Source organism: Melanerpes formicivorus, unplaced genomic scaffold, assembly GCF_026170545.1.
Source record: "Melanerpes formicivorus ecotype bairdi unplaced genomic scaffold, bMelFor1.0.p_v2 SCAF_10, whole genome shotgun sequence".
NCBI classification, from domain to species: Eukaryota; Metazoa; Chordata; class Aves; order Piciformes; family Picidae; genus Melanerpes; species Melanerpes formicivorus.
In genome coordinates, this window is record NW_027142362.1 from 6910917 (window position 1) to 6937135 (window position 26219).

The 26219-nt window shown below is 48.4% G+C and overlaps 1 protein-coding gene and 1 long non-coding RNA gene across 2 annotated transcripts; one reads left to right on the plus strand and one right to left on the minus strand.

The window, feature by feature from the left end:
- The first annotated feature begins 1356 nt into the window (after window positions 1–1356).
- On the plus strand, window positions 1357–4603 carry TLNRD1 (talin rod domain containing 1). Its single transcript, XM_068143452.1, has one exon. It carries the CDS (start codon window positions 2664–2666, stop codon window positions 3729–3731), a length of 1068 nt encoding a protein of 355 aa, XP_067999553.1. The 5' UTR covers window positions 1357–2663; the 3' UTR covers window positions 3732–4603.
- Window positions 4604–6029: 1426 nt separating this feature from the next.
- On the minus strand, window positions 6030–16531 carry LOC137443631 (uncharacterized). Its single transcript, XR_010987960.1, has 4 exons — window positions 15938–16531; window positions 14266–14474; window positions 7858–7953; window positions 6030–6505 (listed from the first exon to the last, which is right to left on the minus strand). It is a non-coding gene; the product is annotated as an uncharacterized lncRNA (long non-coding RNA).
- Between the last annotated feature and the right edge of the window lie 9688 nt (window positions 16532–26219).

The following is a 26219-nucleotide window of genomic DNA, read 5'->3' on the forward strand; positions in this document are numbered from 1 at the left end:
AACACAGGTTCTGAGTATTTAGGGTTATGTTGATGGAGATACTGCGTAAGAGGAGAATCTGGGACATGAACATAAATATTCTCATCACCATCATGTACCAAGCTGTATATTCCCTTTGGAAGCATCCCTGGCAGCATTAAACCCATCTTCTTATAACTTGTTCCAGCCCAATTAGTAATTTTAATGTTTAATGGCACTTACTTGAATGCCTCCGATTTACAGAGCATAACATCTTGCTTTTGACAGCAATAGCCTAGCAAAGTTCTTGGTGTGCTGCAGAATGGAAGCAGTCAAAGGAGAAAGTCTCCTTTGCCGAGGCTTCCATACCCAGTTAGCTCAGCAGGTTTACATTTTCCCTGCCGAATTCCAAGGACTGGTAACCTGTGCACAAAACCAAGGACAGGACCATGCAAGACACGTTATGAGACACATAGCAAGTTCATCTTCATTGGTTTAAAAAATGGGGTCAGGGCCAGTGCTGAGGGAACATTTATATGTAAATACAGATGCAGTCATAGCCCACACCGTTTGCACAGCACCACTTAGGGCTGGCAGGAGCTTGGGCTGTTGACCAGCGCAAAGCCACCCTGAGCCCCCCGCTGCGGCAGGGAAGGCCCCGCTGCCGACACCCCTGTGAAGCTGTCTTTGCTCCATCGCCGCACCGACGGAGACGGCCACTGGAGACTTGTACCTAAAGCCTGGCGGTCGGCAAAGGGCGCTGGGTGCGGCGGCCCGGCGCTGCCAACCCGCTGCTCCGCGGAGCCTCACCGGTGCCGAGCGAGGTGGGAGCCGTGACCGGGGCGGGCGCGGTGACCAGGACGCCGCACTCACCTGGCGGGCTGCCCGGGGCAGCGGGCCCGGCGGGAAACGGCACCGAGACGCCTGTGCTACGGCGGGCTGGGACGGCTCCTCAGCTGCCCCCTCGGCAGCTCCTCCGTCTCCGGTATCCGACTGGACGACGCACTCCCGCCCAATCGGGGCCGTGGCGGCCCACCCGCGCTGAGCTCATCCGGCGGCCCCGCTCCGCTCCCTTTCACTTTCCTCCCACCGGCCTCTCCCGCCCTGCGCTCCCCCCACGCCGTTATTTTTTCACTCCTCAGGCCCCCGCCCGGTGGGGTGGGGGTTCGCTCCACGCCCGCAGGGCATCGCGATCGCGGGGGTTGTCGGGGCCATCGACCGGTGCCTGTCGGGGGCTCGCGGCCGCCGGGCAGGCGATGCCGAGCGGGTGATGCCGGCCGCGGCACGGCGCTACTGCCCCCTCCGCCGGGGAGGAGCGAGAAGGCGGCGGGCGTAGAACGGGGCGGCGGGGGGAGGGCAGGATTTAAACGAAGGGCGGTGACACCGCACAAAAGATTTCGATAGGCTTAAGTGAGGTTACAGCAAAGGCAACGGGGAGGGGGGGAGCCTCCCTCAGAGCCATGCAGCGTCTGGCTGGCAGATCCGCTGCAGCCGCCTCTTCCCAATAGTTTGTCTGAAAGCCTGAGAAAGGGGATTTAAAACAAGATTTCCTCCCCCGATTTATTTTTTTTCCCCTTCTCGTTTCGTTTCTTTTTGTTTTTATTTATTTTTTTTTTTCCTCTGGGAGTTGGCGACTCAGCCAGAAAACATGGCAGGAGGAGCGCAAGGCCGGGCGGGTCGCAGCATCCGCGGCTGCAGCCTGGAGCCACCACCCTTGTTTGCGGGAAGAGCCTAAGTTGGTGCGGCGGAGGTCACAGCGGGAGCCGGGCGAGGAGGAAGCGGCGGCGCCGAGTCTGCGGGGCCCTGGACGAAAGGGCATGGACCGCGGCGGCGGGGAGCGAGCTTGCAGCGGCCGCGTGAATGATCGAGGCAGGAAGGCGTGAGGCAGCAGCAGAAGGAAGGGGAACGGATCCCGCCCGCCCCCAGCACCCGGATCCGGTGGATTATTTTTTTTTTCCCCTCCCTCTTTAATTTTTTTGCCTTTTCCGCAGCGGTCCCCCCGTCCGGCTCCTTGCGGTGCCCCTGCTCCCCGGCCCGGCGGCGGGGTGCGCGGCGGGACTGTGGCGGCGGGCGGGCCACACCCTCCGCGGCGCTTCCTGCGAGCCGCCGGCGCGGGGCCGCGGCAGGCGCGCCGGGGGCGGCACATGGTGCGCAGCCGCCGCCCCTCCGGCCCTTGCGAGCTGCGCCCGGCTGGCGCTCGCCGACCGGAGGAGCCGGGGGCACCGTAGCAACTTGAAGGGCTGTGCCCCTGTCCCAACTCCGTGCGGCTGCTGGGCGTCTCTGAGGTATTCCGTCTGGTAAAGGGAACTTTGCGCAGGATCCCGCACGGCCGGGAAGCCGGAGGAGGTGGTCAAGGGAGGGAAGCCACCGTACGAAACGGAAAAAAAAAGAGAAAAAAAATTATATTGAGCTAAGCGATGCTGGAACGGGGCCCGGGGGCTCCCGGCGAGCGCCGACCCGCCGCGGGAGCGCCGTAGGAGCGGAGGCTGGCGCCGGAGTGGGGCGGGCGCCCCGGCGGAGCTCGCTCCTCGCAGCAGCGGCAGCCCCGGCGCCCAGAGCCTTTTCTTGCCTCCCGGCGATTAATGGAATGATGTTGCGGAAAAGGCAGAGCGATCCTGCCGGGCTCAGTCGGGACTGCTCGGGCGGCGGTGGCAGAGGCGGTGGCAGCGGGGTAGCGAGCGGCATGCGAGTGCCCCCCCGGCGCTATGGCTAGCGGTGGCTCTGGCAAGTCCAGCAGCGAGGCGTCTGGCGGCGGCATCCCCAGCAGCAGTTCCCTGCAGAGGAAGAAGCTCATCTCTATCTGCGACCACTGCAAGATCAAGATGCAACTGGTGGCTGATCTGCTGCTGCTGTCGAGCGAGACCAGGCCAGTGAACACAGAGAGCCTGTCTGTCTTCGGTGAGTCCTTTGAGAAGTGCAGGGACACGATCATTGCCAGGACCAAAGGACTCTCCATCTTGACCCATGACGTCCAGAGCCAGCTCAACATGGGACGCTTCGGGGAGGTGGGGGAAAGCCTGATGGAGATGGGGGAGCTGGTGGTCTCCCTGACTGAATGCTCTGCTCATGCTGCCTACCTGGCTGCAGTGGAGACTCCGGGAGCCCAGCCTGCTATGCCTGGCTTGGTGGATCGCTACAAGGTGACCCGATGCAGGCATGAGGTGGAGCATGGCTGTGGGGTCTTGAAGACCACCCCCTTGGCTGATATGAGCCCTCAACTCCTGCTGGAGGTTTCTCAGAACATGTCCAAGAACTTGAAATTCCTGACAGATGCTTGCGTGCTGGCCAGTGAGAAATCCAAGGATAAATTTGCTAAGGAGCAGTTCAAACTCAGTGTCAAATGTATGAGCACCAGCGCTTCAGCCCTCTTGGCGTGTGTCAAGGAGGTCAAGACTTCACCCAGCGAGCTGACCAGGAACCGCTGCGTCCTGTTCAGTGGACCCTTGGTGCAGTCTGTCTACGCTCTGGTGGGCTTTGCCACTGAGCCCCAGTTTTTGGGTAAAGCTGCCACCATTAATCCGGAGGGCAAAGCTGTGCAAACTGCCATCCTAGGAGGAGCCATGAGTGTGGTATCTGCTTGTGTGCTCCTGACCCAATGCCTCAGGGATATCGCCCAACACCCCGAAAGTAGCACCAAAATGAGCGATTACAGGGAAAGGTTGAGGAACTCGGCTTGCGCCGTCTCAGATGGCTGCAACCTGCTATCTCAGGCACTAAGAGAAAGGTCTTCACCCAGGACTTTACCGCCAGTCAACTCCAATTCTGTGAATTAACCCCCACATCTTCTGTTTAGATCCCAGTCCTTGCTAAAGGAAAATAATATCCCACCTCCTCACCCCCTTTTGTATACCAAAGAATTTGCTTGGATGAGCCCAGTCCTGTGATTTCGTGTGGTGGAGGAGCGGAACATCTTCAAACTCAATGTACTAGCAGGGGTAGCCAGTTGGGGGATGCTTTTTGTTTTCCTTTAATGCCAAGCAAGCATCTGCAGATCAGTTTGTCTTTATTCAGCAAGGTCTTTCTTCACACAAATGGTAATAACAGCTGTTTAAAGAGGTTTTATATTTGGGGAGGTGGGGGATATCTTAAGAAGGAAAAAAAAAATGGAGAAGAAAACAAAAAAGCTTTAATCGCGCTGGGTGCGGTTTGTAAAGTTTGTCTTCCGAGATTGCCCTTCTAAATTCCACTGAAAAAAAAAAGGTTACCTCAGTTTCTCACTCACTTTAAAAAAAGAGAGAAAAAAAACCCAAACACACACAGAAAAAAAAGACAAATCCCAACACCACCACCTGGAGGATGGATGTAGCTTTGAGTTGGTTTGCTTTTGTTTTGTCTTGACTCTTTTTCTTTTGCATCAAGTGTTTAGGTTAGGAGTGCGTTCGGTGTGTTAGGAGTGGCAGGGCTGGAGGTTGTGATTATGTTTGCCATGTGTTGATTTCCAAACCGGGGGAAAAGCTACTGTGAGTAAACAAACAAACAAGAAATTACACTATAACAAAAGTGATTTTTTTTTCCCCCTTTTCCCCCCCCCCCCCCCTTTTTGGTTTTGTTGGGTTTTTTTTTTTCTTTCCCCCTCCAATGTCAGTTTTTATCTTGCATGTACTGGAGTATTTATTTCATCTATTAAAATGTTATGTTTCTCAGATGTCCTTCTGTCAATCTCTCCATACTGGAATCCTGGAACGGCCAGGCCTGTTTGCATTGTATGTCATTTCCCCCAGGGAATGGGTGGTACAAGTGGAGCTGTGGTTCTAGGCAGCAGCCTGCAGGCTTCAGTTCAGTTCTTTGCCTTTCCTGAATGCTGGTCCCTTCCCCCCCCGGAGCCCCCTGCTCCTCAGGGCCCCTCTGTAGCCGTGTCTGTGGGAAGCTGGACGGTGCTGTGCCTTGGGATGGCTCTGCAGAGCAGGGCATGGGCTGCCTTGATTTGTCTTTATCAGTATTCTGTGATAGCTTGTCAGAAGGTTTTGTGGTTTAGCTCTTGCAGATGATGTGGGCCATCTGTGTTAAATTTGTGAGTTTCTATGTTAATTTATTATGGGTTTCTTTAAGAACTTTGCTGGCTAGCCCTGCTTGTTCTGTCTGTCTGCTTAGCACTGTGAAGGTTTGCTGGAGTGTACCCTTTTGATGCTTCAGAGGTTTGTGTTGGAGCTCCTCAGTACAGGTTTCTGTCAAAGCATTTGGAGTTTGATGTCGTAGAGAGCAGGAAAAATCGATTAACTTCCGAGGCCTGGTCCACCTCCAGTTGAATTCCCTGGGAATTGAGAGTGGACCTTAAGGCATACTGCAGTAGTTCCCCTAATTGCAACGATTATTGTCTTTTTTCAGACTGTTCTTTTGTGGCCCCGTGGGATCTGTTGCCTTCTGTGTGTTCCATGAAAGGTAAATAGAGGAGCAGGTCTTCTGCCCAGGAGGCTTTGTTTGTCTTCCCAGCGCTGTTGCAGGTCTGCAAATGGAACAATGTTGAAAGCTCTTGGAGAAATGTGCCTTTAAAATGTTGTTACCATGATTTAAACATTTGCTATACAAGTGCTGTCCTATTTATCCTTTGAAGAGGCAAACCTTTTGGGTTTGGATGTGGAGCAGTCCTGGAGCAGTGGGAGTCCTTCCTTTTCCAGGGTTATTGTTTCTCTTGCACGTGATGCTTTGACTGAGTTTGGGAGGGGAGTGACCATTGCTGTGCAGTAGACAGATTTGGCCTGTTGAAGGAGACACAAGCTAAGCTGTCACATCAATGTCTTCAAAGTTAGAAAGAAATCACTCCTTGGCCCCACCTAGAGTGGACCTCAGCATTGGGTTGTGTTTATTTTTCACTGAAACTTTTCTGACTTGAGGGAGTTGTATGATGAGGACTTCTCTCAGCGGAACATCCATTCCTCTGGGCTGTGACTTTCTCACGATGGTGACTCGCTGTAAGCCTGGCAGTGCATGCTGCAGAAGCACACTTGTCTGCATCTGTGTGGGCTGCTGTGAAAGTTCCCTCACTGTTCTTTCAGAGAGAATTAAGTGCACACAGGCTGTGCTAACCTGGGCTCCTGTGCCCCCGCAGCTATTTCGTCAGAGGCTCTCGTGCATGCACACACAGGTTTCCCATCTGGATGGTAGGAACAGCTGTAGGACTCCTGAGGGATTCCTAGGAGGCCAAGGCCATCTACACACAGGAAGATCCTGTGCCTCTGGAGTGTTTGCTGTTGTCTGCTCAACTGTCCTTTGTATCTCCCTTCTTTGCAGCATGTCTGTGAAACCAGGATCCCACCCCAGTCTCCCCTTCCCTCTTTTCCGCAACTGCACTGAGGGGAAGGAGGAAAAGGGGACTGAGCAAATGGAATGCTTTCAGGATGTGCTATCTTCTGTGGCTGCAGACAGGAGGTGAGGAACTGGCTCCACCCTTCCTTTGCATAGATCCTAGATGGTGCAGAACTTCGTGTGGGACGTGCAGGGATGGTGCTGAGGAGGCTGCAGGGCAGTGCTGCTCGGGCAGGGTCTGGGTACAGGGCGGCATCCTTCAGCTCTGCTTCTTTTCAGGGGCTGTGACCTGCATTTGTGAGGGCTGCTTCCAGATAGAAAGCAGAGGGTTCTGAAGGGCAGCTCTGCAGGGTGTCTGACCAAAAAACCTAACATCCCACCAGCTCTTTTGATGTTCCTGCTTAGTTTTTGGTGCTGCTGAACTTACTAGATTCTGTGTGATTCGTTTATACATTACAGAGGTGGTATGGATCACAGTGCAGCCACCTTGTTGCCTCTGCATATGAAAGGCAATCTCACTAATGATGGGGGTGCCAACTTCTCTGTAGATTCTCCCTCCCTTTCTGGTGGTATTTTGAAGTGAACCACGTGCATGTGTATATATAAAGACAAGTATGGATCCTGCTACTCCTTTTGGAGACAGGAGGAAAACAAACTGCTCTAGATCTCTCTTTGCCTTTGGGGGCAAAAAAAAAATATCATAAAATATAGCCAGGCTTTGAAACAGGCTGCTTAAATAAATAAATATGCACATACATACACAAATAGTAAATCATCAAAGTACCTTGCTGCAACACTTTAAAATAACAGCAATTCTAACACTTCCAAATCTTCAGTCCCTTCTTTCTAGACTAAGGCAGCCATGCTCTCCCTGGCCTCAGCTCAAGAAAGTGTCAAAACCTGTGCTAGTCACATCATTAGCACTGCAAAGTTTTGGGTGTTTTCTTGAAAGAAAAAAGCTTTTGATGCAAGCAAGTCCATCAGTTTTTGTGCACTGTTAGCAAATGATTAACAGGAGGCAGTCTGTATGTACACATCGTGCCATTTGCTGAGCTGGGGGGGGCGCTTCCCCTCCCAAGCGTGAACACAGATCTGTTTTCAGAGCTGTGGGGCCACATTTAGATCCAGTGTATGTTGTGAACACTTCTGTGGGTTGTATTCCTATGGCATATTAATTCTGATATTCTGTCAGTAGCTCACTTTGTGTGTTTGTTCACTTTGTGCTTTTCTGGGACAGGCACAATCCCTGCTGGCCTGGTTCTCAGGGTGCAGCTACAGGACACATTGAGGTCACTGATCATCTCCTGGCATTGTACATTAGACTTCTGTTGCCCAAGTGCTTACTCAATTGAGGGCAGCAGGCAGTGTGACTGTCTCAGCACAGGCTCAGGCAGCTGGAGACATGTTGTGTGAGCTGCAGCCTTGGTGATCTTGGCAGAAGAAGACAGAGTGTTTCGGGGTGCTATGTCATGTGTGATCAGATCCAGTAGTGTGTTTAACGAGAGGGTTAACTCCTAAACATCTCAGGCAATGCACATCTGTAGCCTAACCCAACACTATCCCTACCAAAAGAGAATTAAGCTTCTTTTCCAAATGTACCAGTTTTTAACAGGGCAGAAGTTGTCCCTTCTGTATTGTCTGTGTGTTTGATCTTACCTTTGGGCTGTGGCTTCATCCTAGCGACGTTCACTGTTGATTTCACACAGCAGCTGGATCTCCAGATTTGAGAGGGGAGCAGTGTTTGTTGGGATTCTAAAAAAAAAACAAAACCCAATAAAATTTTGTGTAAAGGAACCAGTAAAGTGACAGCAAAATGCTGCTGAAAAGCAAGTACACTATTTAAAGCAACTTGCAAATGTAAATCCTTGTTATTTTTCAAAACTAAGGGGGGAAAAAAAAAGACCATGGGTCAGATAATTCCCTTCACTTTTTACCACAGGAAATGATCAAAGTAGCAGAAAATCTGCTCTTTTTGGCCAAGCTTCTGTCAGAGACAGAAGGGGTCGAGCCAACACATGGTGTATGCAGCCTTGCAGCAAGAGGGGATGTGGCTGATGGGAAAGGAGGTGGAAGCAGGGAAAATCTGTAGGGTGATACCTCCTGTTAAACCCACAGGAATTTTCCTGTTCTAGATAAAACAGAGGCTGATCCAATAAAGCAAATCTCAGGCAGCACAAGATGTCTCTCCAGGCTGTTAGATGCTGACAAATGAAGACCTGGAGCTAGGAGAGTTTGGGATACTCGACATCGAGCAGCTGTGTTGCTGCAGGGAACCAAGGGCCTCTGGCATTGCCCTAAGGTGTGCAAGCAAAGAGGTAGACCTGCCAGGAGGGGCTGGTGGGGAACAGAGAGGTTTGGGGGTTTGCTTTGTTGTTTTTTTTTTGTTTAGGGGGGTTGGGTTTTCCCTTCTTCACTACGAAGCTCTTTTCTAGACTTTCCAAGCAGAAGCAGATGGTAGGAACCAGTACATTTTACTTCTTTGTTCTTGCTGTCTGTGAAAGGTGCCAGATGGGCAGTGAAAAAGAGAGAAATTCTCTTCCTGTAGCCCAGGGAGAGTGAAAATGCAGAGCCTGAAAGCTGCCCTGTCCTCACAGGATCACTGTGGCATGTTTTGTGGGTGCCCACTGGTTTCACTTTTTGACTTTTTTTTATTTTTAAATCCCAGTGGCAACTTGACAAGGTCCTCAAGACCATGAACATATTTCATGCAGGACAGCAAACCGCTGCTGGGTTTGGATCATTCGCAAACGGGCCAAAAAAATTACACGGGCTAGGCACGAGGTGCAAGGTCAGAGCCTTCACAGGAGTGACTTGGAAAAGGAGAAGCTGTGTGCTCCAAGAGGTGTTTGTTTACTTGGGAATGATGAATTACCACCTTTTTACAGAAGGGTAGTTCAAAGCTCTGTTTAATTAACATAATTAGCAGCAGTATTTTGAGCCTCTTTCTTAATGAAGATGGACATCCCTGGATGTGAAGGGCCTCATCCGTGACTCAGTGCAGCCTCTGCAATTAGATATTAAACTTCTCCACAAACTATTGTAACATGTTAGGGGTTTTGTGTTCCCAAGCAAGGTTTTATACACTGATTTTCATTAATCTGCATCTTTTTCTAGGACTGGTTTTATTGTCCTAGAGAGTCCTTTGAACCCGGGGGGGTTTGTTTGGTTTTTTTCAAACCCATACAGTGTCTGATGCTATATTCCAGCAAAGTCAAAAGCAGCATTTCAGGATTAGTGCAGAGATTCCTGGGGTCTTTTGTCAGCTTGCCAGACCCTTGTTGCTGCTCTAACTTAATTTTTTCTAATTTCCTTTTATGTTAATAAAGGCTTCTTGTGGCTGTAAAAAATGGAAGCTGCCTTGCTGCACAGCCAGCCTGGTTCCTATGTAGATACTGTTTGGATTCTTTAGAAAGCCTGCTGGTTGCCAGATGGAGCTCTCATAGGTTTTATGTTAAATACTTGGAAAGCTAAAGAGCTTGATTTTTTTTCCCCTCCTCCCTCCCTTCCTCCCCCAACAAAATAAATAAATACTTGAAAAGTGATTACTAACAAGTTCCTTCACTTCAGTTTTAAAATCAAATTAGTCTGAGGTGAAGTGACTGCAAGTCCCAGATACCTCTGAGCAGTTGGGTTTTGGCAAGACTTGACTCACTACCAGGATGGTAAAGCAACAGTTTCCAGGTTTGTCTGAGCAGCAGGGACCAGAGAATCCTAAAAAGCATAGAACACAGCCCCGAGTCCTGTAGCATTTCTTACAGGCTCTGGGCTTCAGATGGAAACCCCAAGACGCTCTGAGGCTGCAGTGGCTGCTAGGCTTGCTGGAAATAACTTGCAGGGTGTGGTTCAGTGGTATGCTGGGCTGCTGCGAGTCGCTCCTAGCCCTGAGTTGGTTTACCCAGCCTCTGGATGAGCTCCTGTGCCTCCTGCCTCCCTGCTCTGAGCACTGAGGTGAGACAGGGAGGAGAGATTCAACATCATGCTCTCCATCACCAGCTTGGTGCCTCAAGGCTGTGTACAAGTTACCCTCCTGGCACTGAGAGCCCATGCAGATGCTGCGGTGGACTCCTGATGGGGTGGTTTGCAATGGCTTCTATTCCCTGACCTTTGAGGGTGCTTCACTCTTCATCCAACTCAGCTGAGTTCACAAGGCTGGCATTAGTCAGCAGAGCTGGGCCAGGCCAGGCCTGGTTAGCCTCGGTCTATGTTTCAGCAATTGTGAGGCTTCATGTGGTTGAAATTCAGGCAAACTGCTGGGCCTGGGGATGCTTCTCAAAGGAGCAGTGCAGGTTGGGCACTGTGGTGTTGATGAGCTGAGCATGAAATGCTCAGTGTATGGTGATGAACAAATATATCCAAGGTGTCCCTCTAGTTCCTGCAGAAGCTGCTTGGGAAACACTGCAATCACTAATCACAATTCTGTTAGCACTGGTTGCCAGGTGGTCAAGACAGGAACTCTGTCCTCTGAGGTTATCTTTTTAAAGTACTGAGTGAAAAAAAAACAAACCACAACCACACAATACCCTTTCCATAGTCCTCATTTCCCAATCCCCCAGCACATAGTGATTCTGAGTGGTTCAGATTAAGTGTGGGAAGTGCCTTGAATTAGCAGGTGTGTTTTGGCCCCTGTTTGCTTTCTGAACATGCTCACCACAGAAGAAAGTGTGAACCTAAGTCATGTGCAGTGTGACAGCTGATGGGCACTGTACCACCTCTGAACTGGCATGCAGTTAGTGCTCTGCTCTGATTTAAATGCTTCAGATTTAGCTGATGTTTAAAAATTCACTATGGAATCAATCTTGTCTGGCAGTGCTAGACTCACAGTTTTCATAGTTCAAAAAGTTTATCCCCTTTTATCATATTAAAGCAGCCATTAGGCTGAAACTTTTCAATCTGTGTGCCTGGCTTAAAAAAAATAAAAGGGAAATTGAGCCCCAGGTTTCAGTTTTAATATTTTTGAGAGATTTGAAGCTAATGGGTTGACCTATTTTTAAATTACAGAGCCTGGAAACCAGTGGGTGTGTTCTTTTTCATGTTGAAATGAGCTATTGTTTTTCTGCTCGTAATTAAAAGCTCCCTCTTTAGCAACTCAGGTTGGTCCTGCACTTTGTGAGAAGATCTGTGAGCAGAACTAGCTGCATGGAGTTTCCTTAGCCCTGACTTCAGGCATGAGCTCCTTCAGAATCTCTCTTCTTTCATGACTTCTTTTGGGACATCGAGACACTTGAACGTGTCCAGAGAAGGGCAACAAGGCTGGTAAGAGGCCTTGAGCACAAGCCCTATGAGGAGAGGCTGAGGGAGCTGGGATTGTTTAGCCTGGAGAAGAGGAGGCTCAGGGGTGACCTCATTGCCCTCTACAACTACCTGAAAGGTGGTTGTAGCCAGGAAGGGGTTGGTCTCTTCTCCCAGGCTACCAGCACCAGAACAAGGGGACACGGTCTCAAGCTGTGCCAGGGGAAGTTTAGGCTGGAGGTGAGGAGAAAGTTCTTCACAGAGAGAGTCATTATTCATTGGAATGTGCTGCCCAGGGAGGTGGTAGAGTCACCATCCCTGGAGGTGTTCAAGAAGAGATTAGATGTGGCACTTGGTGCCATGGTCTACTCATGAGGTCCGTGGTGACAGGTTGGACTCAATGATCCTTGAGGTCTCTTCCAACCTTAGCGATATTGTGATGACTGTCCCAACAGCCTGGAAATGGCATCAGGACAGGCTGAAGAGCAGTTGTTGAAGTGAGTGGTACAAGCTCCAGAGATGTGTGAGTAATGTCTTTGACTCTTCACAGCCAGGTGCTGCTGGCCAGGGCACTGCAGGCTGCAGCATTCCTGAAGAGATACAGTGAAATACAGGCCTAGAAAAAACAGCCTGGGAGCAAGAGAAGGCTTTTTCCAAATGAGGGTGAAATTTATGGTTTTAGTGAAAGAAAAGCTCATAAAATACTTGGTCAGAACTATGAGAGTATTTAGAGGCTTAATTCTCCTGGATTTTCAGTGGGAGCTGCATGTCTAGATGTGGACCTGGTCATTTGTGGTGGACTTTGAAGGCCTATGGTTTTAAAACTAATTATAAGATGTTATGGGAGAGTTTTACTGAAGCTCTGTAAAGCCAGGGAATTGGCAGTTCAAGTATGAACAGGGAGCATAATTCTGTTGTTGCCACCCTGACCTTTCTGGATGGGTTAGAAGCTCTTGCTGGCCCTGCATATGCCCTGGCTGGCAAGCTGCCAGAGCCCCAGCTCGACCTCACTTGTTTTATGGTTGCCAGATGCCAGCATCCAGCACTTGCTTTCACAGCAGCATCACAGACTTCACTTCCCTCCCGCTATGCTGCTCCTGGTGCAACACCCAGCTGTGGAGCAGAGCTCCTTTTGTGCTCTGTGCCCGTTACCCTCATCTAGGCAGGGCACACGTATCACAAGCTCGCATTAGAGACATCCTTGTGCCCTCTGTGTGCAAATCCCAGCTACCTGCCACAGACAACCTGTCAAAGTGGGTCTGGAGGAGCTGCCTGCAATCCATATTCCCTGGCACTGTTTTACACAGGTTGTCAGGGCTGTCCAGAAGGAGTAATCTGACATCAGGTATTTATGAGGTGGTGGGTGAGCTGGAGACCATGAGATGTAGGTTAGTGGTTAGCTTCAAGAGGTATCAGCTCTAGGTACCACTTCCCAACAGAGCAGCATCTGGGCTTCATGTGGCATTTTCTGTCTGTTTTCAGTCACTGTCCTGTCCTGCTAACACTGTATATCCAGTTAATCTGCAGCTTTTGAGTTCAAGAACAGAGGAGGCATCACCAGGGTTTATACTGCTCTGCAAAATCTATTCATTGATCAACCTTCTACAACTTTTCTATACTGCACTCTGGGCCATCTCTCTCATCAAAATGATCTCATTTTTTCTCTCCAACTGGAAAAAGACAACAAAAGGGCAAAGCAAACTTAACTAACCCCTTTTACTTGGTGTGTCTATCCAGTTCCCTGCCTATCTGCCTTTTACAGACAATTTTAAGATAATGAGATTAAAATAGCTGGTTTTGACAAATACTTTTACTCCTAAATGTCCAAGTCATGGTCTGCAGCTTGTAAGCATTTTGCTTTGTGTGTGCTTGAGCCCACATCCGTTCACTGGGGCAGAGGAGAGGAAGAGGCCAAAAGGGCAAATGCTCTCCTTTGGTTCACTTCCAGGATTGTGCTGGAGCACAGCTGCTCTGGACACTGAGCATCCTTTGGATTACCTGCCCAGCACTTTGCAGTCACTTGTGCTGGGGAAGAAAAGCTGTTGAAGGACCCTGTTAGTACATTTGAATGTTCTGCATGATGTTTGGTTCTGTTAAAGACAAGAAAGCTCCAGAACAGAGTTATCTGCCAGTTCTTTATAAGACCCCACTTATCTGGCAAAGGAATTGCATTAATTCCATCTTGTTTCCTCTACTGTGTCATTACAGAACAGAGAGCACAGGCTGCACTTGTGAGGGGGTGAAATAACTCACATCTTTGAAGCCTTCCTTCTGAAAATGATTGGGGATTGTGGGAGGCTTTCCCTGGGTGCTGAATCATAGAGTCGTTAGGGTTGGAAGGGACTCCAAAGATCATCGAGTTCCAACCTTGCTGCCATGGGCAGGGACACCTCACACTAGATCAGGTTGCTCAGAGCCATATTCAGCCTGGCCTTAAAAACCTTCAGGGATGAAGCTTCCACCACCTCCCTGAGCAACCTGTGCCAGTCTCTCACCACCCTCATGGGGAAGAACTTCTTCCTAACATCCAATCTGAATCTACCCATTTCTGTTTTCGTTCCATTCCCCCCAGTCCTATCACTCCTGACACCCTAAAATGTCCCTCCACGGCTTTCTTGTAGCCCACTTCAGATACTGGAAGGCCACAATTAGGTCTCCTTGCAGCCTTCTCATCTCCAGACTGAACAGCCCCAATTCCCTCCTCTCTGCAAACGGTCAGTGGTGCTCAGAAGCTCGAGGAGAGCAGAGTTTAACAACTAGTCAATCTGATAGACACCCCATAAAAAGTCCAAGCAGTTTTTCCAAGCTGTGTTTTCTCTTTCACCACAGTTTTACCTGGTTTTGTTGCTGCATTCATTTTGTGTGACTGCTGGACATTGCCTCCCCTAAAAGGTGACTGATGTCACTCACGAGGATGCGGTTGATGGTTCTGGATCCTCCTGAAGGCTGTGATCTGTGAGATGTTGCACACCCTTCGTTGTAAGGCTGCACTCACTTTACTGGAGAGGTCTGGGGTGGTCACTGATGTCCAGGGAAAACCACTCCTGTCAGGAGAATAAAAGAATTAAGAATCCCTGCAGAATGATCAGAGCACATCTGTAGGAACGTTCTGCAAGATGGGTAACATCCCATAACTCTGAGCTAGCCCTGCTTCCACAAGAATCTTATTTTACACTTAATGAGAGCATTTAAAGAATTCTGGCTACCAAAAAAAATTGATAACCTGCATGATGCCTGAAAGCCTTCCCTGATGTTCTGTTTCTGTTCGTAGTCTAACAGTTTAAATGCATTTTGATGCCAAAACAAAGAGAGCAGGGTGTTGTGGTTTTTTTAATCAGTGGGGAGAAAACAAAGTGACAGCATCTGTTTTGGTTTTCAGACATGGACTGCAAGCCAATCAATATCCCTTTTGCTCCTTACCTGCTGTGTAGCTGAGTTACTCCCCTTCTTATTGCCCTCTAAAGTGCCTTTTGGCTGTTGATTTGCATTGACATCCTCCAGGTTTATTTTAGAACAGCCTTCAGCTTGTGTCTGTGCTTCAGTCCTGCTGACTGTCTGTAAACTCCTCCTCAGAACTAAACAAGCTGGGTAGTGGCAGAGTGGCACCACCTTCCCTGTATTGGAAAGGGAAGAGCTGGCACTCTGCACAAGTTGAACCTGGGCATTCCAAAGGCTGTTGAATTCGTAGCAGTGTGTTTGAGAACTCTTGCAAAGCTGCAGCATGCTATTTTCCAAGGGTTTCGTTTTATCACCGTTCCAGGCAGTACAGAATTATCTTTGCTAGAGCAGGTTATTTGGGAATTAAAGCCTTTTAGAGTATGCTTGGCAAAAGTGATCCCTTTAGCTCCAGTTTGCAGGCTGAGTCTTACCTGCAGATCTGAAACTGGGGTGTAGAGGTTTAGTATGTTGAGGGCGGTGGGGGGCAGGTGCTGGAACACCAGGTGAGATCTGCAGTAACTGACATTGGGGTTGCTGACATTTGGCAAAGGAACAACCATTGACTGATTTTCATAAGCAGCCTATTAAATTTGGCTTTGTGGGTGCAATCCCCCCTTTTTAACTCCCCTACCTTTTCTTCTCTTGGTTTGTACTTTCTAAACACACAGCAAATACTCCATGCAAATGTGACCCATTGAGGTTGGTAGCAAGTCAGCTCTGCTGTTCAGAGAGGGCAGAGTTTGTAGCATGAGTCACTTACCAGATTGTGGTGGGCTGAAATTACCCTCCCCAAAACAAAATTGCCAGACTAAAATCTAGGGGGTGGAGAGGAGGAAGCTATTGAGAGTCCCCTGGTTTTGTCCAGGGAGGATTCTTGTGTTGTTTATAAATTGTTAATACAAATACTGTATATTTTGTACATATTCATTGCCTTTCACATTCCTAGATTTTAGTTTTGCTTGTAAATAGAGCTTGCTTTGCTTTCCAACTGAGCTAGTCTGGCAGCTTTATGTTGGGGAGTAATTTCAACCCACCACATGGATAAAAATCTTTGTCTCTGGCTTCCTACCTGTACATTTGGCTGTGATGGATGAACTCTGAAAACAACAGACTTTGCCTTGATCTCAGTAAATGCTGCAGCCATAGGAGTTCTCTCAGAGAAGGATCAGTTGGGGCAGGTGCAGGTAGGAGGTACATAGGTGCAAACACACACAGAGGAGACTCCTTCTGAAGACTTCTGTCCTCCCTTGCTCACAGGCTGCTCTACAAAACAGTTTCTTGCCTCGAAGAATAGTAAGGACTGTTGGGAAGACCGAGTCTGCTGTAAAGGCAGTTAACCATTAAACAGGAGCCCTGGGTAGGCAGCACATCTACCAAATTACTACTAACTAATTATTAAATTACTAAATTGCTAAAAATCTGTGTCTGAATTAGCAGCTAGCTGAGAACTGCTGTTTACATGCAGGGACCCACATGAGGATGCATTTGGTAACAGGGTAAATGCTTATCGGCGTGCCTTGCCAGTGGTTCTGGGTCTCTGCATGTTAGGACTAGGGAGGAAAGTGGAAACTTGTTCACTCAAAAAAGTCAAATCAGTTCTCAGGAAAGAAAAAGGCCCTTTCAGAGTCAGCTTGCATTAAACTGATCTATAGGGAGATGCAGCTCTCTGGTAATTAAGGGATTTGTAGAGCATTGTGAGTCACAGTACCTGCTAAGGGCACTTGGGCCGAGTCTACTTACAGTGAACCTTTCTTCTTCATTAGAACGAAGGTTTTATCATCCACCCTTAGGCTATGACATATCTTCACCTTTCCAGGTGTAGGGGGCTGTGCCTTGTCTAAAAGCAGAGATGAAAAGCAGTGCACCTCATGCCCCTGAAGGACATCCTACCAGTCATCACTTTCTGGTTGCTGGCTTGGCCCTGTGTCACGTGCGGTGCTTTTGCCTTGTTTTTTGCATTGTCACTCACATATTCCTTGGTGCACGTCATCAGACTAGGAGTCATTCCTCACCTCTGTTTCTGTTTCTCCTCTGATGCTTCCAAAGATCTCTGCTGCTGACTTACAACAGCTGGAACCGCACCATCACTCCATTTTAAGCTCTGTGTTGTGTTAGCCATTACATTGGTTCCACATGCTGCTTGGGTGGAGACATCCCTTAAAATTCCCAACAGGGCCGGCCAGGCCAGCAATTGCAGCGCTGTGTAAGCACTGGTGACTCTCTAGCTCTTGATTACATTATGCTGGAGAAGAGGATTGTTCCCAGAGCAATTTACCAAGAGGGGAAAGATGGAAATGCTGTTCCAGGATGACCTTCCACCCCAGTGATCTGTTTGGCTGGTGTCTGCTATTGCTCAGCTTCTCCGTCATGGGTTTTGCAGCAGTCCAGTGCTTTGTCATTGCTAACAAGTGGAGAACTCCTGAGCTCACTGAACCGTGTGGGAGGGGTTTGGGTAATGGCAGATGGGTCTGGGAGTGCAACTGCAGAACCAACTGTTCCTCAAGGTTATCTGAAATAAACCTGACCCTTGTCTGAGCAGACCTTAAATGCATCGCTTCTAAAAAGTTCTTCAAGCTAAATTGCTTCTAAAAAATTCTTCAATCTGAATTGGTTCTAAAAAAGTCTTCAATTGAAAGCGCTGCTCCTAATCCCAAGATCCTGAGATAGCTAAGGGGGAGAGAGGAAAAAGCAGGGAATTACTTAGTGCTGCTCCAGCAGCGCTGTTGCGCTCCAAGAGAGGCAGTGCTGTGACCCTGTTTCGTTTTCCTATGCGGGACTTGGAAAGATTTTTCCTAGAAATGTGTAATGAGGCTGTCAGGACCAGACCACTCCCCTTCCCAGGAGCTTCCTGCTGAAGTCATCTAAGGCCTCAGCTTTCATCTGTGTAGGCACTGAGAGCTCCTGGGCCAAGATTTTTTCTTTTTTTTTCTTTAATGGAATACAAGCAAAAGCAAAGCACTTTAGAAAGAGTGCTTAGGAAAGAAGGTTGGAAGTTCGTGTGTGTGTGAGGCTGGCTCCGGGCTCAGGCAGCTGCTGGCTTGGTGCTGGCCCCAGCAGCCCCAGTGCAGAGGCTCTAGGTGCTGGGTTAGGTATTGCTGAAGCACGCTGCAAGCTGCCCAGAGGGGCGGAGAGAAGCTGCTCGGTACTTGACTGCTGGGACTCTCTGTGCAGGGCTTTCCACGGGAGGTGACTTGGAAGGGCTCGTGGATTCCGCTGGCTGCACTCGGAGATGGGGAATGGCAGCAGGCTGAGCACACAGAACCTGCTCTGCAGGCAGCAGCCCCAGAGCAGTAGCTGCTCTGAAAACCATTTCTTGTGGAGCTGGCAGACTGCCTGCCTTCAGAAAGATGGGGATTGGGCTTGGTGTCTTTGCCATGCTTAGCACAGCTGAACAGGGCACTGTGCTTCTAAAGAAGCCATTGCTGCCCTCAATCAGTGGGTGCTGCTCAGCATGCATTTTCTGCCTGGATTGCTCCTAAGCCTCCCCTCCTGAGATGGATAGCTTGTCTGGCTTGCACTCACTCGTCTCTCAGACAGCTCTGTGGCGTGGGTTTGTTCCTTGGATGAATGACACACATTCCATCCAGGTTCTTTCAGACTGAACTCTGCCTGGCACAGGAGTGATGAATGTTTTTTTCTTTTTTCTTTCTCCCTCTGTCTGGAAGCCCATGTTGTGCTGTGAAAGATGAGCTTCATTCCCAGGACACATCAACTGCATTCAGAAGAAGATTTGCTGATATCTGACTGTAATGCTCCAACAGTGCTGCAGGCAGCTCAGCCAGGCGTTGTGGCAGTGTTGAGCCTTACTCACACACCGTGCATCTGCCCCTTTGTAAAGCTTTAACTGGAACTTTGATGTCCTTGAAGCCTGGAGGAGCCTTCTCTATAGGGAGGGGATTTTCCTTCTTTCTTGTACTGTTAAACTTTGAGGGTGGTGATGTATAGAGAAGTGTTTCAGCCTTGGAGCATGAAGAACTTCATTAGGTTAGGGAACCACTATCGATTACACAGGTGTTTAACAAAAGAAAATGCAAGTGCTTAAGCAGGCTGCCAGAATGCTATGGATGCAACCCAGTGCACTGCTGTGACACTGAAAATGTGTCTGTGCATTTGCTCCAGAGTTGTGTGTACCTGATGTGGCCTTTTCTTGGACTTTCCCTGATCCAGTGGATAGGGAAGCTTGGTGAGACAAGTATAGCCTAAAGAACAACTTCTTGATTGCTGTGAATTAAACTGCAGATCAGGTCCCAGCATCACCTGCTGGCATGCTTGGAGAAAACTTCAGTTTGCACCAGGCATCTGACCTTTATCCTGCAGTGCTCACAGGCTCTGAGTATTACCTGTCCCAACACCTCTCTCCCTCCCATCTGCCCTTGTGCTGAGGCCATATGTTTGGGACTAGACACACAAGGCATCCTGATAAGAGCTGACATGGCAGGATGAAAGGACACGTGGGATTTTCAGACAGTCTGGATGCAGGCTGTCTGCGAGGGCCACCTGGAAAGAAGTTTGGGTTGCGTCTTAAAACCTGTTTCTAGGATTGGACATCTCAGGTACAACTGAAGCAGACCTCCAGGGCTATGGCTTTGGTTCTCTTAGTGCTGAAAACTAAGCCAGCATCTCCTCAGGCTTTAGATCCTTACCTCCTTGCTAAGGTGATTTTGTTTGCCTGTGTCTTGCTAGGGGCATTCTTCTTGCTGCTTGACCACAGCATCAACAGAAGTTCTGCTCATACTGAACCCAAAATCTAAGGCTTGAGCAGAGGCTAAAGAGTGTGGAGCCAGTACAGCTGTGTGGTGGGAAGGAGCTGGGACTTGCTTTCAGAGATGTGAAACTAGTGAGGACGTGCTGAAGGAAATGGCATCTGAAATGCTTTTGTTTCTGATGGTAACTAATGATTTTCACCAAGTAGAGCTTTGATTCTAGCTGTAACTTCTTGCATCAAAATCTAAGAGTAGCCATCCCCAGTGCTCACCAGCAGTGGCAATTAGAGATGCCTGGTCTGTCTGATCCTGATCCACCCATCCACTAGTGTCTGGATGTGCTGATAATAGACATGGCATTCAGGAGCTGTTCTACCCAAGCCCTTGTCTGCTCTTTGGCCTCCTGTGTCATGGATGGCACCAGTCAGCACAAGCCACCGGTGGTGAGCTAATGGTCAGTCACCACCAGTCACCACCTGGTCCTAGTGCAGCAGCACTTTTACACAGAATCCCTTTCTGTGTATGAGAGCCCTGCTAAGAATCAGCTGGCTGAGTCTCTGAGGCATGCAAAGAGGAGGTAAAAACCTACAGAAGCAGTGTAAGGCTCACTGCCTAACCATAAACCAGTTAGAGAGTGCTAAGGGTGTCAGTGGCTGTTTGGATCAGGGAAGCACTGGGTGTGTTCAGCAAGGGGACAGTGTTTGTTTGGGTTTTCCCTCTTGGGACTACTTTAGTATTTCAAGCACGTTTGGGAATGTGGCTTTTTTTTTTTCCCCTAGTAAGCTGTGAGCTGGGCAGTGTGTGTGGATTTGAGAGGAGAAGACTTACCAGTGCTCCAGGAGAGGTGACTGCATGTCTTCTGTTGCTGGGTGCCTGTAGAGACTCTCAGCATTTGTTTGCTGACTTTTCTTTCAGCTTCAAACACACAAGAAGATGCCTGTTTTAGCCTGTTGGGGCTGACAAAATACTAAAGATAGACAAAGGCATAGAGTAAAATGTAGCTGATACCAGCTCTGTACAAGGAGTCCCTGTGTGTGCTCTATCAGAAGGAACAGCTGGGATCTGCTACTTGACAACACAACTGAACCCACGGGGCTTTTCCATCTGACTGTAGGCTTAGTGTGCATGCCCTGTCCAGCACAATGGAGAGCTGATACATGTCTCCCTTTTACTCGCTGTCTGTGGGAAGGTTTAGAGCAGCATTCCCTGAGTCATTCTGTCACAGGCTAGCTCTAAAGGCTTGTGCTGTAGTAAAACTGCTGCTGCAAGATGAAGAGCAGCCACAAAGGGACATACTGATGCAGACCACTGTTCAGAGATTTGGAAACGTATAAACACATAGCTTTGAAAGAAAAGGCCAGGACCCTGCAAACAATTGGCCAGAGTAATGGAAATTGTTAAAAGAATGAATGGGAGCAGCCACAGCCATTGCCAGAGTCATTACAGTCGTCAAGCTGAAAAATGAGCCTGGCGGCAGCAATCCCTACAGATGGCCAAACCAGACTTGGTGGTAACATATCCCTGTGCCTGATGGGAATCTTACCCACCCACCGGCTCAGGGAGACACTCCAGAGTAGTCCCAAGGGGGTTCCCAGAATCACAGGCACTGAGGACCTCTAGGTCTGTGAGAAGGACTTGGCCTCCTCAGCTGCTGGCTGACCCCCACTGAAGCCACAGGCGCGGTGGAGCCCTGGGAGCAAGCCTCTGGCATGGTGATGTTAGCACAGGTTACTTCTTAGCACTGCAGAACCTGGATTCCACGTGGCTGGGCTTGACTGCACTGTGTGCTGCCAGTGTGGCTAAACGTGTCAGCAATTAAGGACCCCAGGAGGTCCCTCTGCAAACTGATGTACAAGCTGGTGCAGTTTGCTCTGCAGCGTGGCTTTTCCCAGCAGAATACCATTGCTGTGCTCTGGAAGGCAACTTTGCCCTGCACATCCTAAGCACCCTTCTCTCCCAAGGGGCCTGGCTGGTATAATTAGATTAAAGTAAGAGGAATTGGGCCTACCCTTGCCTCTGCCCTCGGTTCTGCCGCTCCTTCTCAAACCCAGAGAAAGCACTTTAAGCCACAAAGCCTGCCTGTTGTTTCCAATTATATTAATTGGTCTAATAAAAAGTTTATGTGTCTGTTCTCTTCCTACAACCTCTCTTTCTCCCTTGCCACAATAGAAGGATTGGTTTCATCCTGGAATGATTGGCACCTATGCAAATCAGAATAAAGGGATTTGACCTCAACCGCTAACTAAGTTAAAACCCCCAAACAACAGGAAAGCCAAAGCTGCTGCATGTTAGTGTCAGAGCCCAAGAGCCCTTAGCCAGTTGTCTGAGGAAGAAGCCCCCTCCCCAGCATTAGGTTGAGAGCCTGAAGTCCCTGTCACACAGAGGCTGTGGGAGTACACAGAGCTTGAGACCTTTCTTGTGAGCCAGCCCATGGCTGTAACTGTCATGGAATTTGCAGCTTTTTGTTACCAGCATTAGGGGTGGTGCCTGGCTTCTGTGGTGTGGAAGCAGCCCTGGTTCTACTTTCCAGGTAGAACTCGAGGAGACTGAAAGGAGTCCTGGGAGTCATGATACAAAAACACCCAAGTTCACACTGGCAGAAGGTTTTGAGTTCTTCTGAAAGTTGCCATTAATGTGGCAGTGTTTTTTAATACAGTTAAAAGTCAAATCCAGGTGGCTACCATCATATTTTTAATCCTCTCCATGATTCACTAATCCTCTTAAAAAGACAATTTTCTCCATACATCATCTGCTCTATTTTTAGACAAACCTGGAACCATTTATTGTCTACCTCATCTTAAAAACTACTAGCAAGAAAGACCAGTGACACTACAGTAAACCCCAGACTTTTCCTTTCTTTGTAACCTTTCCTATGATACCAACATTGCAATGTTTCTTCTTTCTGCTGACCAGCATCCTGACAGCCAACTGCAAAGACTTGATGTGGTGACAACAAGCAGTAGAGTAGTCAAAACTGTCCTACATGTCATTCTGAAGCGAGGTGTGTGTCAGCTACAGTACCAAAGCAAAGGTGCCAGGGACTACTGGCTTCCTCTCTTGTTTAAGTAAACCTCTAAAAGGCAAACAAACATCCCCTTCAGCGTGGAACTGAAATGTACTACAGAAGGGTTCGCAGCAAATAAAGAACTGCAAATAAAGAGCTGCTCCTCAGCTGCAATCATCCCCTGTTGAATGAGCTGAAGTGGTCTTGTGCTGCTTTTAATCTCATCACACCCAAATCCAAATAAATTATTTTAACACTTGAAAAGGGGGAACTGCAGCTTGCACAGAGCATCCAGGAATGATTTTATGATGACTGAGCTCAAATCTATGCCAGTTTACATCTTCTCCATTCCTGAAAAATCTGCCCCACATAAACACAACCCTCAAACATTTCATCTACCTGCAGTTTCCATGCTAGTTCCCACTGAAGAGCTCCAAACATAGACCTCTTTGCCAGTTCAATCTGATTGCCACTAGCTCCTATCTATGAGCTCCAAACACAGACCCCTTTGCCAGTTTAATCTGATTGCCTCTAGCTCCTATCCATGAGCTCCAAACACAGACCCCTTTGCCAGTTCAATCTGATTGCCACTAGCTCCTATCCATGAGCTCCAAACACAGACCCCTTTGACAGTTCAATCTGATTGCCCCTAGCCCCATCCATGACCTCATACACAGACCTCTTTGCCAGTTTAATCTGATTGCCACTAGCTCCTATCCACCTTCACTTCTCCAGTCAGCAGCAACACCAATCCACCTTGAAGGCTATCAGTGAATACATGCAGAAACCCTTCAGCTGGTCACCTTGGGCACAAGTGCATGCATAGGAACACTGCTCACCTGCCACTGAAATGCAGCCACCTCTGTGGTGAGCAGCAGAAGGAACATGGCAGCTTGTAGCAACACTGCATTATCATCTCCTTAGCCTAGAGCAAAACTGGAGCAGTGAGAATGTCCAACATTTGAGTCAGCAGTTGCTGGGAACACATTTCCATCGTGACATAGAAACCTTTTTGACTGCACATACCCAGACCTTGGATAGTGCTGAGCTTGATGCTGGTACATTCAGCAAAAATTACTTCAGCAATAGGATTCTGACAGAGATTCTGTTAATAGCTGGAGAGAGCTGTCCACACGAGAGCTGACCACTGTTCTGCTGATCCTACCTCTGCACTTCTGGGAGGGTTTCTTCTCATCAAGTCTTCTCACCAGGCTCCTTCTCTGGGAGAACTTTCCACGTGTACAACAGGGAGCTCCAGTCCTGCAAAATACTCTGATGAGATTGTAGCCTGAGACAGTGCAACAGTCATGACACGGATTTGTCCCAGGTTTCCTGTGTTCTGTCTGAATGAATCACCCTAGACTCACTTCTGCAGTGAAAACACCCTGAGGTCTCAATTTGTTCTTTCTTTTTATTCATTAATATCCCTGGAGTGGTGAGGTCTGATACTGCTGTCCACATGGAACAGCACCTAACTTCTGCAGCTGAGTGTCCTGCTGATTGGAACAGGATCATTTGGTACTGGACACAGCATGCAGCTGTTTCGCTCAGCAGCTCAGAAGTTTGTCTGTGCTGACACTTCTGCCAAGGAGCTTGCTCAACTAAAACAAAAAGCAACTCTAGGTGAGACCTGAGTGCATTTAAATTAAGAATTTCAATATGCTTAAGTATCAACAACAAAAAACATTAGACCATTTTCCTGTGTTATCGTTGATTGCACCAAGGCGGATTGCTAACATTTAAAGTTCAGGGTTTCACTCAGTTTGGGATCTATGGAAAGTCCTTAGTAAAGGAAAAGCAAACAAACAAACAAACAAATCTTCATGTTCCCAGTGGTGCTCATTACTGATGCAGACTTGCCACCACATTGCCACCACACTGCAGAAAGAGAAACGTATCAAAGCCTTCACATATTGGAAACTCGATTTAGCTAAGCAAAATATACAGTTCAGATAGAGAAGAACAGAGAATAGGCACCAGGATAAGAGGAAATACCTTGTCAGTTTGAGGGATTTTTAAATATAATTGAATACATTTAAGAACATTGTCTTGTTTTTATTATTATTGTACTCTTATATGCTGCCAGATTATCTGATTTCAGTTCTACCACTCTAGCTGCATTCTGCTTGGAAAAAAACTCCTGGCTCTACTCTGCTCTGGTGAGACCCCACCTGGAGTACTGTGTCCAGTTCTGGAGCCACTATTACAAGAAGGATCAGGAGGTGCTGGAATGTGCCCAGAGAAGGGCCATGAGGATGAGCAGAGGGTTTGAGCTCCTTTCCTATGAGGACAGACTGAGGGAGTTGGGGCTGTTCAGTCTGGAGAAGAGAAGGCTCTGAGGAGACCTAATTGTGGTCTTCCAGTATCTGAAGGAAGGCTACAAGGAAGCTGGGGAGGGACTTTCTAGGGTTTCAGGTAAGGACAGGACTAGGGGAATGAAAACAAAATACAAATGGGTAGATTCAGATTGGATGTTAGGAAGAAGTTCTTCACTATGAGGGTGGTGAGGCACTGGCACAGGTTGTCCAGAGAGGTGGTGGAAGCCTCATCCCTGGAGGTTAAGGCCAGGCTGGATGTGGCTCTGAGCACCCTGCTCCAGTGTGAGGTGTCCCCCCTGTCCATGGCAGGGGGGTTGGAACTCGATGATCCTTGAGGTCCCTCCCAACCCTAACAATTCTATGATTCTATGGTTAAACTACTGTAATTATTTCCATCTTTGTTCTTTCTTTAATCAGGAAACTGCACAGCACCAGTTGCAAATATAACCTTTCAGTTGCAAATATAACCTTTCAGATCAAACTGCTTAAAGTGTAATGCTGTAAGTATAATCTCTGTATAAAATCAGCAACTCTGAGGAGCCTGAACAGGGAGTTTTTGTAAGAGCCAGTTGTGCAGTAGTAGATGTGCTCACCTCTCTACTAGGCAGCAGCAGCTGAATTCCTGCAATTCTCCTTGTAATTCTGCTCCAACTCCTTCTGGAGCCAGTGGAAAGTTTTATATTAGGACAGCTTATTAGGACTTTGTTTTACACGTGCTTTGCTGCCTGAGATGAGTGCTTATTTCAGCTGGTTATTTCAGGGCTCCCAATTTCACCTCTACAGCCTATAAAGAGTTGTGTTTTGTCCTTGAAGTTGAGATAGTGTAAGAAAGAGGCTGCTAGTGGATGGCCACAGACATTTGTTCCTGCTCCATGGCAAGATTCCAGATTGTACCAAGAATACACTGCCAATAAATTGTGAGGTAACAAATCATACTGACCTCAAAAAAAATATCCTTGGGTGACACCAATAATGAAGGAGAGTCGCTTTTGACAGGCAATTCTTGCCCTTGCAGGTGTGCTGGGGAAAGTCTTTGTTTTTGGGAGTTTCCATGGCAATGTTGGCAGTCCTAAATGGAAACAAAAATATTTAAAAGGAGATGAAAAAGGAGAAAAAAAGAAAAGGAGCATGATTCAAATGTGAACTGAAGTTTGTCTTGTTCTCAGAGTAGAACCTCGAGTACTGTGTCCAGTTCTGGGCCCCTCAGTTTAGGAAGGATGTTGACTTGCTGGAACGAGTCCAGAGAAGGGCAACAAACTTGGTGAGGGGTTTGGAACATAGCCCTGTGAGGAGAGACTGAGGGAGCTGGGGTTGCTTAGCCTGGAG

Bases quoted from the DNA above. Each gene is read 5' to 3' on its own strand.
- TLNRD1 (XM_068143452.1), top strand. From the start codon at position 2,664: ATGGCTAGCGGTGGCTCTGGCAAGTCCAGCAGCGAGGCGTCTGGCGGC.